Genomic DNA, 13,473 nt, shown 5'->3' on the forward strand with positions numbered 1-13,473 from the left:
ATTGTTTTTTTTTATAAAATAACAATTAGTAATTAAGTTACTCGAAAGCAAACGACCTATTAAACCTAAAGATTTTTTTTTAATTATTTTAAAACCAAAAATAGTTGTCGAGAGAAAGAAATACATTCTTAATGATGAAAGCAATTAAAAAAAAATATATATATATATATATTTTGGAGGGGGGCCTCTCAGCCTCACAAAAAAAATTTTTTCTGCCTTCGTATCCACCAATGATGTGAAATGTAATTTTTCTAGAGGTATATTACATTTTAAAAATAAAATTTAATGAAATTTGATCAACTTTCGGAAATTTTTTTTCCCGCTTGTTATAAGGGTACTCCATTTTGCCCGCTAAAAGTAAAAATTTTATTTCTTAACAGCAGCTAAAAATTTTGTCTATTTACCTTGAATATCATTAAAAACAAAAAGATGTAGCGTATGTCAGTCCTCAAAAACTTAGTATTTCCTTAGTCAACCCCCTTTGACCCCCCCCCCGCCTATATATATTGACAATAATAGTAATAATAAAAATAGTTCGAATTTTCGCGACTATGAAAGACAAGATGTTTTTAGCATAATAATAATAATAATGATAATAATAATAATAATAATAATAATAATAATAATAATAATAATAATAATAATAATAATATTAATAACATGCCCAAGGTGCATGTTGTGCGGCCACCGGGGATTTTGTTTACCCCGTGGCGCATCGTGGGCAATGTAGGTCAGCCTACGATCTGCTGACCTACCAATCGCACAACAACCTTTGCATTAGGTTAACTCCCTAATGTAAAACATACCTGAGTTCAAGACGATTCTGAACCCAGAAGTGCTCCCCACAACCTGCCCTTCTCGGATGAGGGCAACCCACTAGCTGAGCGGAGCACCGAAATTCCGAACGATGACGACCTTGACGACGAACGGACTGCATTTAGGTGGACGGAGGAGTCACGAGCCGATCTCTTGATGTGCTATAATAACAGTGAACCAGAGCGGAGAGGCTACATGGCGAGGATGAAGGCTCTCTAGAGCAACATGCATCCTAACAACAGCCATCTCTCACAACAACATCTTCGAGACTATGCCTCTCATCTCCAGCGAACACGAAGATCACTGTTAATGAACAGACGATTATCATCGTCTGTCTTTTCCAGCACAGTTACATCAAGAGAGACGCCGTTCTTCTGAAGGCGCCGAAAATGATTTTGACACACGGCAAGTATGTATCTCAAAGAAGATACACTACCCAAAACATCTACTCGTCACGGAGAACCAAGAACTATCTGCCCGGATTCAGGAAGATTCTACTCTACTCACCATCAATCAAGCTGTCTACGATGCTGCTTCCTTACTCTTGCCTTCAGCGAGGAGAAGTACTTCTTCTCCTGAGGCTAAGATGAGAGGGCGCATTGGGCAGCTTTCACTGAAGATTGATGATCTCCGGAAACATGTCTCCCGCATTCAATGTGTGATTGAGTATGTAAATGCACGAAAAGCATTTACATCTAAAGTCCGCCGCATTGCGGCTGGACTACGATATCAGCATCACACACTGAATAAGGAAAACCTTATTAACATCAAAGAAGGTTCCCTTAACAGGTTGCGGGCTCTAGTGACTGCTAAAAAGTCACTAGAGAAAAAGCTGAAGCGGCTTACCGATAACTCTTCGTTTCGGTCAAGTCCTTCACGCTTTCTGACACCTAAGACCTCTGTTTCTGGCGATCCCCCATCCCTCGAGCGAGTAGAAGCTTTCTGGTCCGAGTTGTGTGGTGATCAACCGAACGTGAATCGTGACACTCTAGCTCTCAACGACTTCGAGGCATTTTGTCGACAACATCGCAACGACAATGTTGATGAAGAGAGCCCTGAAGTCAGCGTGGAAGAAGTTCGTTCAGCTCTGAATAATGGTGACAACTGGGCTGCTCCGGATCCAGATGGCATTAACTTGTTTTGGTGGAAGAAACTAACTTCTACTCATAGTCATCTGGCCCGGATTTTTACAGCGTACATCAGAGGTAATGAACCAATTCCATGCTGGCTTGTAGAAGGGTGAACCGTGCTCATCCCGAAGAAAGGAGACTTGGCTGACCCGAAAAACTACAGGCCTATCACCTGTTTGAATGCGGTTTATAAGATTTTCACCAAAATCTTGAATAATCGCATTCTGCAATAGACAGACCCTGTATGGCAGCAGATATACGAACAACGTGGCAGTAAAAGAGGCCTGTCAGGTTGCAAAGAGAATCTGTTAGTGGATCGTTGTGTCATTCAAGACGCGATCTACTATCAGTGCAACCTGTCAATGGCCTGGATTGACTACCGTAAAGCATTTGATTCAACATCTCATGAGCTTATTCTTTTTTTGCTCAAATGCCTTGGGGTCAATCGCGATACAGTGGGATGCATTCAGCGTATGATGCAACTTTGGCGAACACGGTTCCACATTTCATGTGGCAACGACAAACGTGTAACCGAAGTTGTACAGTACAAACGAGGAGTCTTTCAGGGAGATTCTCTGAGCCCTCTGCTGTTTTGCATCTTACTGCTGCCAATATCCGTTACGCTACGCCGCACCCGTGAATACTCAGTGGGCCCACCAAATGATCGAAAGTATTCGATCACCCACTTACTCCACATGGATGATTTGAAGGTGTATGCTCCTGATGAGGAACACCTTCAGACAGCCTTGAATATTGTAGGGGAGTATACCCGGGATGTTGGCATGGCTTTTGGGTTGGACAAGTGCGCGGTCGTTAATCTGGTGAAGGGTAAGTGTTCTGATGTGCGTGAAGATGTCGAGTTAGTAGATGGGAGCGTCATTGACCATCTTGACGCCGAAGAGTCGTACAAATATCTAGGGATTGACGGGAGTCCTATGCAGGACGTCTCGAAAATTAAAACGACTCTCTGCAGCGAGTATGTGCGGAGACTCCGGAAAATCTGGTCATCAGAACTTTCCGGGAAAAACAAAGTCTCTGCAACAAACATGCTTGCTGTCCCGGTACTTCTCTACTCTTTCGGTGTCCTTAAATGGGCCCGAAAAGAGCTCAAAGACCTCGATATCAAGACACGCAAAGTCATGAATATGCTTCGGAGCATGCACCCTAAATCCTCAGTCACCAGATTATAGCTTTCCTGGCACGTCGGAGGGAGAGGTTTACAGAGCTTGGAGTGGCTACACGATCGTTTGGTTTTGGGTATAACATACGAGGTTATCAATTTCACTGCAGATGAAAACGACTTCCTTATGCAGATTGTTCATAGTCATGAGAATAGGCATAGGAGAGCGTTTTTATACAAGGCAGCAATGTACGCGGCAAAATCCCTCGGTCTTGGAAGAGTAAACCCTCTTATCGAACTCCCTAAGGAGAAATTTAAGAGGGTCATCAGCAATGCTGAGCAACAAAAACTGCTCAGCACACATATGGACAAGTCCATGCATAGCGTGTTCTTTAAACACGTGCGTGAACATGGCTTGTCCGAGCAGCTGACGTTTTCCTTCCTTAAGTCAGCTGGCCTGATGTCCAAGACCGAAGGATATATTTTTGCCTGCCAAGATGGTGTAATCAATACTCTTGAATACCCTGCTAAGGTGCTCCAGATGCAGCTACCCGACACTTTGTGTAGGGTTTATAAACAACACCCTGAGACGCTTATGCATCTATTGTCTGCATGTCCTGTGCTGGCAAGAAATGCATACGTCCAGCGTCACAATGCTGCTCTGCGAGTACTTTATTACCACCTCAGACATACTCACGGTATCGATAAAACACCAGTGCTGCCTTATCTGCCAGGAGATATTCCGCAAGTTGTTGAGAATGACCGTTGCTGTATTTATTGGAACGTGCCATTCGCAACAACGCGGAAAATCGATCACAATAAACCTGATATTGTGCTCTTCGATAAAACCGCTCGTAACATTTATGTTATTGAGTTTTCAGCTCCAGCTGAATATAACATCACGGTTAAAGAAGAGCACAAACACGAGATATATCAGGATCTCTTGCTTGAATTGGCAAAATTTACCCAGGCTACCGTGTTCAGCTCGTCGTACTCATTGTTGGCGTCCTAGGGGGAATGAAGCAAACTTTTGTGTCCGCATTGGCTAAAATCCCAACTTGTTTATCGCCAATTGAGTTTTTGGCATCGTGGATGCAAAAGGCTGTCATTCTCGGATCCCTCCATCTCTTAAGGCAACGAAACTTGGCCTGCTGCACATGCTGATCATTTTGTTGATGATGCATCGCAGCAGTAATGATGTGGCGCTCAGGTGAGGCCCTCGGTAGAGTCGGACTACCGGGGATAATCCCCTGAGCATTTAACAAAAAAACAAATAATAATAATAATAATAATAATAGTAATAGTCATAGTAATAGTAATAATAATAATAATAATAATAATAATAATAATAATAATAATAATAATAATAATAATAATAATAATAGTAATAGTAATAGTAATAATAATAGTAATAGTAATAGTTTTTTTGGGGAGGGAGGAAAAATCTTCAAAAGACACCAACGAAGATGAAAATTGAAGATGGTGTTGTTGGTAGTGTCAGATTCTTACTGACTAAAAAGCCTCCCTCGCTCATCCTTTCCCTGGAGGGAAAGGGGGACGGACCGGAAACCGCTTTCGCATTACTTCAGCCCGCCCCTTGATGCGCTGTTAAGCGCTCGGCTCGTTATCGGTTACAGGTATTCTCCTCGCTTTTCTTAGACATTATGACGGTCTTTGTATAGCCCATCATAGCGTTCCACACTTCTTCCGACCCTAGCATTATTCCGACGACACTGTCTGGACTGGGCGTTTGTCTAAAGGCCTTCCATGCAGCTTGTCTTTCAGCTGACCATCGCTGACAGTCGAAGAAAGTGTGCTCAGCATTGTCCATGCTATTCTTGCAGTATACACAATACGGGCTCTCTTTTCGTCCCATTTTGTGCAGGTACTCGTCGAACTGGCCGTGCCCTGTGAAAAACTGTGTAAGGTAGTAGTCCACCCCGCCATGGCTACACCTAAGCCACTTGTCAAGTGAGGGTATGAGCCGCGCTGTCCATCGCCCTTGCGTGGTTCCCAGCCACCTTCGTGACCATTCTGCGATCATATGCACTTTCTCAGCTTTCCGCACGTTGCTATCAACGTTCCCTGCTTGTCGCATACCATATACCCTTTTTCGCTCCTGAGCCATGAGATCGATAGGCGTTGCTCTCGCTAAGACTAGCACCGCAGCTTCTGACACTGTCCGATACGCACTAGTAACCCTAAGGGCAGCTCTTCTTTGCACTACAGCAAGGTTACGCCTGTATGTCTCATGCTCCAATTTATCCGCGAATATTTCTGCGCCATACAGTAGAATTGAGTGAACCACGCTAAGTAGTACACGCCGCTTAGCGTACCGTGGGCCGCTCGTATTCAGCAAGATCCTCGAAAGACTCGCAACTGTCTTGTCTGCTTTATCAGCTATTCTACTCAGGTGGGCACGAAAGGATATCTTTTCGTCAAGCTCAATTCCCAGGTACCTGATTGATGGCTTAGCATTTATGATGACTCCGTTAATGTCCGCAGAGAAGGGAGTATCAAACCAGCGCTGTCCGGTGAGAACAACCATCTCTGTCTTGTGGGTCGCCAGCTCTAGTCCGTGTCTCTTTAACCAGCTGCTTATGGTATCAGTCATAATGCCGATCCGCCTGCGCGCCTCTTCAGTGCTACTAGCATACACTACGCCTGCGACGTCATCCGCGTAGCCTACAAGGCTGATACCATCAGGGAACTCGGTTTCCAGCAAGTCATTGTATCGAATTGACCAGAAGTCCGGTCCAAGCACGGTACCTTGCGGCACGCCAGCGGTAACCTCTAAGATCCGTGGTTCCTCAGTCGTATGATATTCAAGCGTCCTGCCCTTGAAGTAATCATCTGCCATATTCCATAAATATACATCTACGTTAAACTCTTCTTCGAGAGCGACAAGGACGTCTTTCCAAGAAAACGAGTTAAACGCATTTCGAACGTCATAGGTGACCAAAACGCAGACTTTGCGGGAACGGTGAGGACCCGTCCAGGCTTTTTCAACGATCTTGAGAGCTTGCTCAACTGCGGTTATTGTAGAGTGGCGTTTTTTGAAGCCATGTTGGTTGCTTGAAAGCCCCCCTGCGTTTTCAATAGCGACCTGAAGTCGTGCTTTCAGAAGTTTCTCAAAGAGTTTGCCTGCCACGTCTAACATACATAAAGGCCGATAGGATGATGATGTTACTGGTGGGCCCTTGCCCTTGTCAAGCAACACCAGCCTTTGATGCTTCCACCTTCTGCTGAATGTCCCTGTGCGAAGGCAAGCATTGTACATCCCTAGTAGTAAGTCAGGATGTTTTTCAGCTATTAGTTTGATGACACACGTGGGTATTCCGTCCGGTCTTAGAGCTTTTCCCGATTTAAGCGACTTTGCAGCGCTTCGAAGTTCTTGGGTGGTAAAGAGTGCGATCTCGTTTTGCTGTCGGAAATCTCGGGGCTCTCTTGGAATATGTCGCGGAAATAGATCAGCAATGACCTTCTCTACCATCTTCGGTTCCATCGGTGGTGTTGGGCCATGTTTCTCTATACCCTTACAGACTATTTGGTAGGCCTTGCCCCACGGGTCGTTTTCAAGGTCATTGCAAATTGCTTTCGAGCATCTGCGTTTGCTGTTTTTGATGGCCTTTTTTAGTGTCTTTTTCGCCGTTGAGAATGTGAAGTTCAGAGTGTCGGTAAGAATACCCGGCTCACGCCTGCGGTTTAGTCTGACGACTTTTCGCCTAAGTGTAAGGCACTTTCGCCTGAGTTTCAGGCTGCAATTTCCGGGGTCCACCAGTAATTTGGCTTGCGGCGACCTTGATGCATGGTGATGGGCATTGAAACATCACAACCTGCAGTGATGAGCCTCATGATTTGATCGACCCGTATTTCTGCGTTCGCCTTAGTTTCAGAAGTCGGAAGCGTAGTGGCAATGGTTGGCCAACTTTCATTAAGGAAACTTAAAAGCTTGGCTTCGTCGAGTTTTGAAGCATTCCAGCGCTTTTCCGGTATGTCCCTAGTCTGCTCACAGGAGACGTTTTTGGCACCAGTAACCTTAAACTGTATATATTGATGGTCACTCGCTTTAAAGTCCTCAAGGATTTTCCAGCCTGTAATGATGGCTGCGACATCAGCAGTAGCAAGCGTGATGTCAATGATGGTTTCGCGATACCCTGACCTTCTGAATGTGGATGTGCTGCCACGGTTGAGGACTGTGAGGTCTAATCGAGCGATCATATCCATGACCTCGGATCCACGCGTATCACTACAGGACATGCCCCAGGCCACCGACTTGGCGTTAAAGTCGCCGGCAATAATGACCTCGCCCGTTACTTGACGAACCATATCCTTAATGCTGCCTAATTTACGGCGGAATTCCGAAATGGGCTCATTAGGAGTAAGGTAGCAACTCACAAGAGTAAACTGCATGATTCTCGGCCAAACGAAGCCATCACCCTGCCCACTGTCAAGAACGCGGAGGCTTGGGTTAGCGATCCAGATGGCTGCAGTACCCGAGGAGTCTGAAAGCCATCTCGTCGTCGAAATGTTGCTGTGCTGCTCCGATATAACACATATATCGGTCTTATGCTCAACGACATGCTGGTGTAAGAGGTGTTGCGCGGTCCACCCTCTTCTCAGGTTACATTGCATGAAACAAGTCATTTCGCTGCTGTCCGCTAAGCTTGCTAGTGCTCTTCGGAAGACAGCAGTAATAGTAATAGTAATAGTAATAATAATAATAATAGTAATAGTAATAGTTTTTTTTTTCTTTTTTTTTTGGGAGAGAGGTTAAAAAATCTTCAAAAGACACCAACGGAAAGTGAAATTTGAAGATTTGGTGATGTTGGTAGTGTGGGATTTTTACCTACTAAAAACAATCCTCTCTTTTCGCCTCTCTGATTAGGAGAGGGGGCCAGACCGGAAACCGCTTTCGCATTACTTCAGTCTGTCCCCTACTGCGCTCTTTGACGTTCCTTCGCGTTTTACGCTTGCTCTTCAAGCTTTTTCTGGCGGATGATGGTCTCAGCCATTTGCATGATGGCTTCCCAGCACGTTTTGTTCGCGTACATGAGCGAGAGAATGGTCTCCGGAGACGGCGCCGCTCCTAGCACTTCCCATGCAATTTTTCTTTCGTCTACCCATCTCTTGCAGTGAAAGAACGTATGTTCTACATCGTCTGTCTGCATCGCGCAGTATTTGCAGTATGGGTTGTTGCGCAGGCCCATTCGGTGCAGGTAGGCATTGAATTGGCCATGCCCTGTTAAGAATTGCGTCGTGTAGTAATTTGTTTCGCCATGTTTGCATTCCAGCCATCGATCTAGGTCTGTTATTATACTGTGCGTCCATCTAGCCGTCGCTGAGTTACGCCAACTTTCTGCCCACGCTTCTATTGTTGCTTTTCTTTCTCTTTGCCTGCTTTCGTTGTTAAGCTCCCCCGCTCCGCGAAGTTGTTGGAGTTTTTGGCACTCCTTGGCCATTAATTCTATTGGAGTAGCTTTGGCTATTACGAGGACTGCTGCTTCAGATACAGTGCGATACGCACAGGCGATTCGTAGCGCGGCCCTGCGCTGCACTGAGCTCAGCTGCCTCCGATACTTTTCGTGCCTCAGTTGGTTTGCCCACACTTCGGAGCCGTATAGAAGGATGGAATGCACAACGCTCAAGAGTATACGCCTCTTTGAGTACCTGGGCCCGGTCGTATTAAGCATTATTCTTGAGAGGTTGGCGACGGTCTTGCTTGCTTTCTCCGCTGTTTTTCGGATGTGCTCTCCAAATGAGAGTTTTGCATCTAGTTGGAGACTCAGGTATTTCACCGAGGGCTTCGCTTCGATGGTTTCCCCTGCGATGTCGACCATAAATGGCTTTGGAAATGAGCGTTGCTGAGTTAGTACCATCATCTCAGTCTTGCTTACTGCCAGTTCCAAGCCATGCTGGCCCATCCAGTCACTAATTCTCCTGGTCAGTCGGCCGATTTTTCTTTTAGCATCATCCTCGCATTCAGCTATGATCAGCCCTGCGGCGTCGTCAGCGTATCCGTTCAGATAGGTACCTTCTTCCATCTCGGCGCCGAGAAGATCATCATACCGGATGTTCCATAGATCTGGTCCCAGCACAGCGCCCTGGGGCACGCCTGCAGTAACTTTGATAACTTTTGTGCCTTCCGTCGTGCTGTACATAAGGTACCTGTGTCTGAAATAATCGCTAATCATATTCCAGATGTACTTGTCGACTTAAAAGTCTGCTTCTAGCGCAGCTAGTATGTCTTCCCAGCCCACTGAGTTAAATGCGTTTTAACATCGAAGGTTAAGAAGATACATACGCGACGAGATCTGTGAGTTCCTGCCCATGCCTTTTCAACGATGGCGAGGACTTGCTCAAATGCTGTAATGATGGAGTGCTTTTTCCGGAAGCCGTGCTGGTTTGCTGAGAGTCCACCCGTTTTCCACAGAGCACTAGTTAGACGAGTCTTTACGAGCTTCTCATGGAGTTTGCCTGCTACATCGAGCATACATAAAGGCCTAAATGAAGACGGCGTGATTGGCGGGCCCTTACCCTTTTCGAGCAGTACAAGGCGTTGTAGTTTCCAACGTCTGGCAAAAGTGCCTGTTGAGAGGCAAGCATTGTAGATGGTATGGAATATGGCTGGAAATTCGGCTGCTATCACTTTAATGACGCTCACGGGGATACCGTCGGGGCCAGCAGCTTTACCAGCCTTCAAGGTTTTCGAAGCATCCTGGATCTCCTGTATCGTGAATAGCGGTATCTCCCCGGGTTGTGGGGATTCTCCGAACATTCTCCGTGGGTGTTTAGGGAATAGGCCCGTTATAATTGTCTCTGTTGCTTGGGGATTCATAACAGGTGGCCGTTTTTGCACACCAATTCCCTTCGTGACTATCTCGTACGCGCGCCCCCATACGTCTCTGTCAAGGTCCGCGCATAGGTGTTGCCACTTTTGCCTTTTGCTGCATTTGATAACCCTCTTTAAGGTTTTCTTGGCTTGCGCAAATCTGGGAATGAAAGGGCTGAGTTGTTCCGCAGGTGGCAGCCGGTTTAGCCTCACCACTTTGCGCCTCAGGGCTAGACATTGCTTCCTGAGCTCATTGATTTCAGGCGTCCACCAGTAGTTAGGTTGGCGACGACCTCTAGGTTTTACGACAGGCATCAACTTATCACATACCTTGACGATTAATTGCATGGCCTTATCTACGAGTTCTTCTGCATCTGTTTATGTGGTCACGTCCGCATATTGGGCACAGATTAGAGGTCATTTTAATGAAAGGAACTTCACCAACGTGGTTGGATCGAGCTTTTTGTCATTCCATCTTCTTTGCTGGGTAGTACTGCACAAGCTTCGACGAGTTTCAGGGCCTGTTGTCGTGAATTCAATCATTTGGTGGTCGCTGGCGCTGTATATCTCGAGGACAGCCCATTTCGCAATAAAGGCAGCGATTGCGGAGGAAGCGAACGTGATATCTAGTATTGATTCACGGCATCCAGCTCTCCGAAATGTGGATGTGTTGCCACGATTAATTATTGTGTGGTCTAGCCTGGCAATCATGTCCGAGACGGCATCGCCCCGGGAGTCACTCGAAGACATTCCCCAGTCAACGGATTTAGCATTAAAGTCGCCGGCGATGATTGATTCCCCTTCTGTCTCCCGTACTGCGTCTTCTAACTTTGCGAGTTTATGGCGGAAAATGTCAGGACCTTCATTTGGTGATAGATAGCAGCTAAAGACAGTATGGAAGGGGGTTTTCACCCATACAAAGCCGTCTTCGTTGCCGCTATTTAGGACACTGATGTTAGGATTTGTTATCCAGATTGCAGCGACTACAGTGCTGTCTGCGATCCATTTGGTCGTCGGTAGGTCAGAGTGCTGCTCGGAGAGGATGCACACGTCAATATTCCGCTCAACTATGTACTGGTGGAAGAGGGTTTGTGCGGTCCAGCTTCTTTGTAGGTTGATCTGAAGAAAAGTGATCATCTCGTATCAGTCGGTTTCCGTGCTAGAGCTCTGCGGAATACAGTGCATCGTCCAGTTCCAAGCACGTGTTGGGTATCAATGCTTTCTTCCTGGATTGCTGAGCAGAGCGGACAGCACGCGCTGTTGTTGCATGATGCCGCCTTATGTTCGCCTTTCCCACAGCGATAGCAGAGTTTACTCCTATTTGGTCCTTTGCACAGCTTCGATCGGTGCCCGTATTCGATGCAATTATAGCATTGTTGAATAGACTTGAGAGCCCTGACCCGACAACTAACCCAGCCGATTTTAAGGCGAGCCGTTGCTAGCACTTTTTCCGCGTCTATATCGTTCAGTTCAACGAACGCTTTACGCTGACCGCGTAAGGTCGTTTTCGCCATGCCGATTCTAGTAATAGGTACAGATTCGCCGTGTTCTCGGATGATTGTGGATCGGACATCATCTTCTGTGGAAACTTCATCGATGTCCAAAATTTCTAGTGTAGTGGTCGGGACAATATCTTTAACTTTCCCGTCCGCGCCAACGGCTGCTTTTATGGCCTCTATGAAAGTGGTGTGTCGGCTAGCCAGTTCCGGTCCAGTTCCAGGAGGATCGCGCCCTCTTTGGTTTTACGGATAGATCTAATATCCGTTTGGTGATCACTTGGTTTGACTTGCGCCTTTACTCCCTTTAGCAGTTCGGCGTAAGTTTTACCCTCGGCTGGTTTAATTAAGACTGCAACGAGTTTTCGAGGGACTGGGCCTTTTTTTCGCTTATTCTTTCGGTGCGTTGGTGTATTGGCTTCGTGCAACGGCAGCGGTGGCAAATCCATAGGACTCGTTGTGGTGTCCAGCGCCTGGCCAGTTCTTGCCTTTTTGTCCTTGCGCGATGGTACTTTGGTAAAAGTGCCCGGAGTCCGTCTATTGAAGTTTTCCTCGGGGTCCATCGGAGGACTGTTTGCCGGCCTCTTCTTTGTGCCGCTGCTATTTTGCAATGTCGTGTGATGACTGGCAGCCTGGTTGCGTGGCGTTTGAAGCTTTTGAAGCTTCGATTCAAGGTGCCTCCTGTCTGCTGCGTCGGACTCTGCAAGCTTGCGCTGAGCTTCCTTCCACACTTTGCGGTGTGTTAAGATCTCGAGAATAAGCGCAGCCGCCTCTTTAACACCGGTGGTTACTTCTGATGCGACAGTTCTCTTAGAACGTATAGTCGTGAGCGTTGTTTTGAGGACTTGTTGTAGTTCAGCCAGCTTGTCGTCCTCAGAATGACAGCAGCCTCGCGGGTCACTAGATATTGTTGTCTGTGGTTGTCCTCGTCTAGGAACGGTGGCTGAGTAATTGTCTGCCTATCTGCATTGCCGAAAACCGTTTTACGGGTAGTGCCCTGTGGGGTGACTGGGTCTAGCCCTTCCATTGCTGTCCAGCTTGTAGCATTATTTGAGTCAGTTGCCAAGTTCAACACAACTGAATCATCGGCTGTCGATTTTTCGGCGATCCCGGTGGGCGTCCGCCTGTTCAACGTCCCACCGCTAATGGTTTGCGAGCTGCCACACCCAGCATCAGCTCTAGGTGTGCCCTGATGTACCTCAGATAGCGGCATTTTAACTGCATTATTTCCATTGGCCCTATCCATTGTTGGTTTGTTCGGGTACCTTCCCTAGGTTTTTATGGAGATTTCCTTCTCCTCGCACCACTTTTGGCCCGTGAGGGCTATTTTATTTCACCCCTATCCGCCGGTCTATAGACCGGTGAGGACGTTCCCCTATCCACCACCTGGGGACGCGCTCGGTAGGAGTTGGGTTTCTCCCCCGAGAGTAATAGTAATAGTAATAGTAATAGTAATAGTAATAGTGATAATAATGATAATAATAATAATAGTGATGATGATAATAATAATAATAATAATAATAATAATAATAATAATAATAACGCCCGCGGTTCATGTTGTGCGGCCAGCAGGGGTCTTATTTACCTCGTGGCGCATCGTGGGCAATGTAGGCTGGCCTCCCATCTGCTGGCCTACCAATCGCACAACAAACTTTACGTTGGGTTAACTCCCCAACGTAAAGTAATACTGAGTTCAAGACAATACTGAACCAGGAAGTGCTCCCCACAACCTGCCCTTCTCGGATGAGGGCAACCCACTAGCTGGGCGGAGTACCGAGATTCCGAACGATGACGACCTTGGCGAACAACGGACTGCATTTAGGTGGACGGAGGAATTACGAGCCGATCTCTTGATGTGCTATAATAACAGTGAACCGGAGCGGAGAGGCTACATGGCGAGGATGCATGCTCTCTGGAGCAATATGCATCCTAACTACAGCCATCTGTCACAACAACATCTCCGAGACTATGCCTCTCATCTCCGGCGAACACGGAGATCACTGTTAATGAACAGACGATTATCTCATCGTCTGTCTTTTCCAGCACAGTTACATCAAGAGAGACGCCGTTCTTCTGAAG

The 13,473-nt window shown here is 46.6% G+C and overlaps 3 protein-coding genes across 3 annotated transcripts in view; 1 reads left to right on the top strand and 2 right to left on the bottom strand.

Annotated features, from left to right (window-relative positions):
- Positions 1–13,473, top strand: part of LOC103577223 (dual specificity protein phosphatase 15) — a 62,160-nt gene that overhangs the window by 12,775 nt on the left and 35,912 nt on the right. The gene's annotated exons all lie outside the window — the stretch shown is intronic.
- On the bottom strand, positions 6,820–7,479 carry LOC106693914 (uncharacterized). Its single transcript, XM_014443484.1, has one exon. It carries the CDS (start codon positions 7,477–7,479, stop codon positions 6,820–6,822), a length of 660 nt encoding a protein of 219 aa, XP_014298970.1.
- LOC103575846 (uncharacterized) lies at positions 10,316–11,035 on the bottom strand. Its single transcript, XM_008555814.1, has one exon. It carries the CDS (start codon positions 11,033–11,035, stop codon positions 10,316–10,318), a length of 720 nt encoding a protein of 239 aa, XP_008554036.1.

This window comes from Microplitis demolitor, chromosome 7, assembly GCF_026212275.2.
Source record: "Microplitis demolitor isolate Queensland-Clemson2020A chromosome 7, iyMicDemo2.1a, whole genome shotgun sequence".
Classification (NCBI taxonomy): domain Eukaryota; kingdom Metazoa; phylum Arthropoda; class Insecta; order Hymenoptera; family Braconidae; genus Microplitis; species Microplitis demolitor.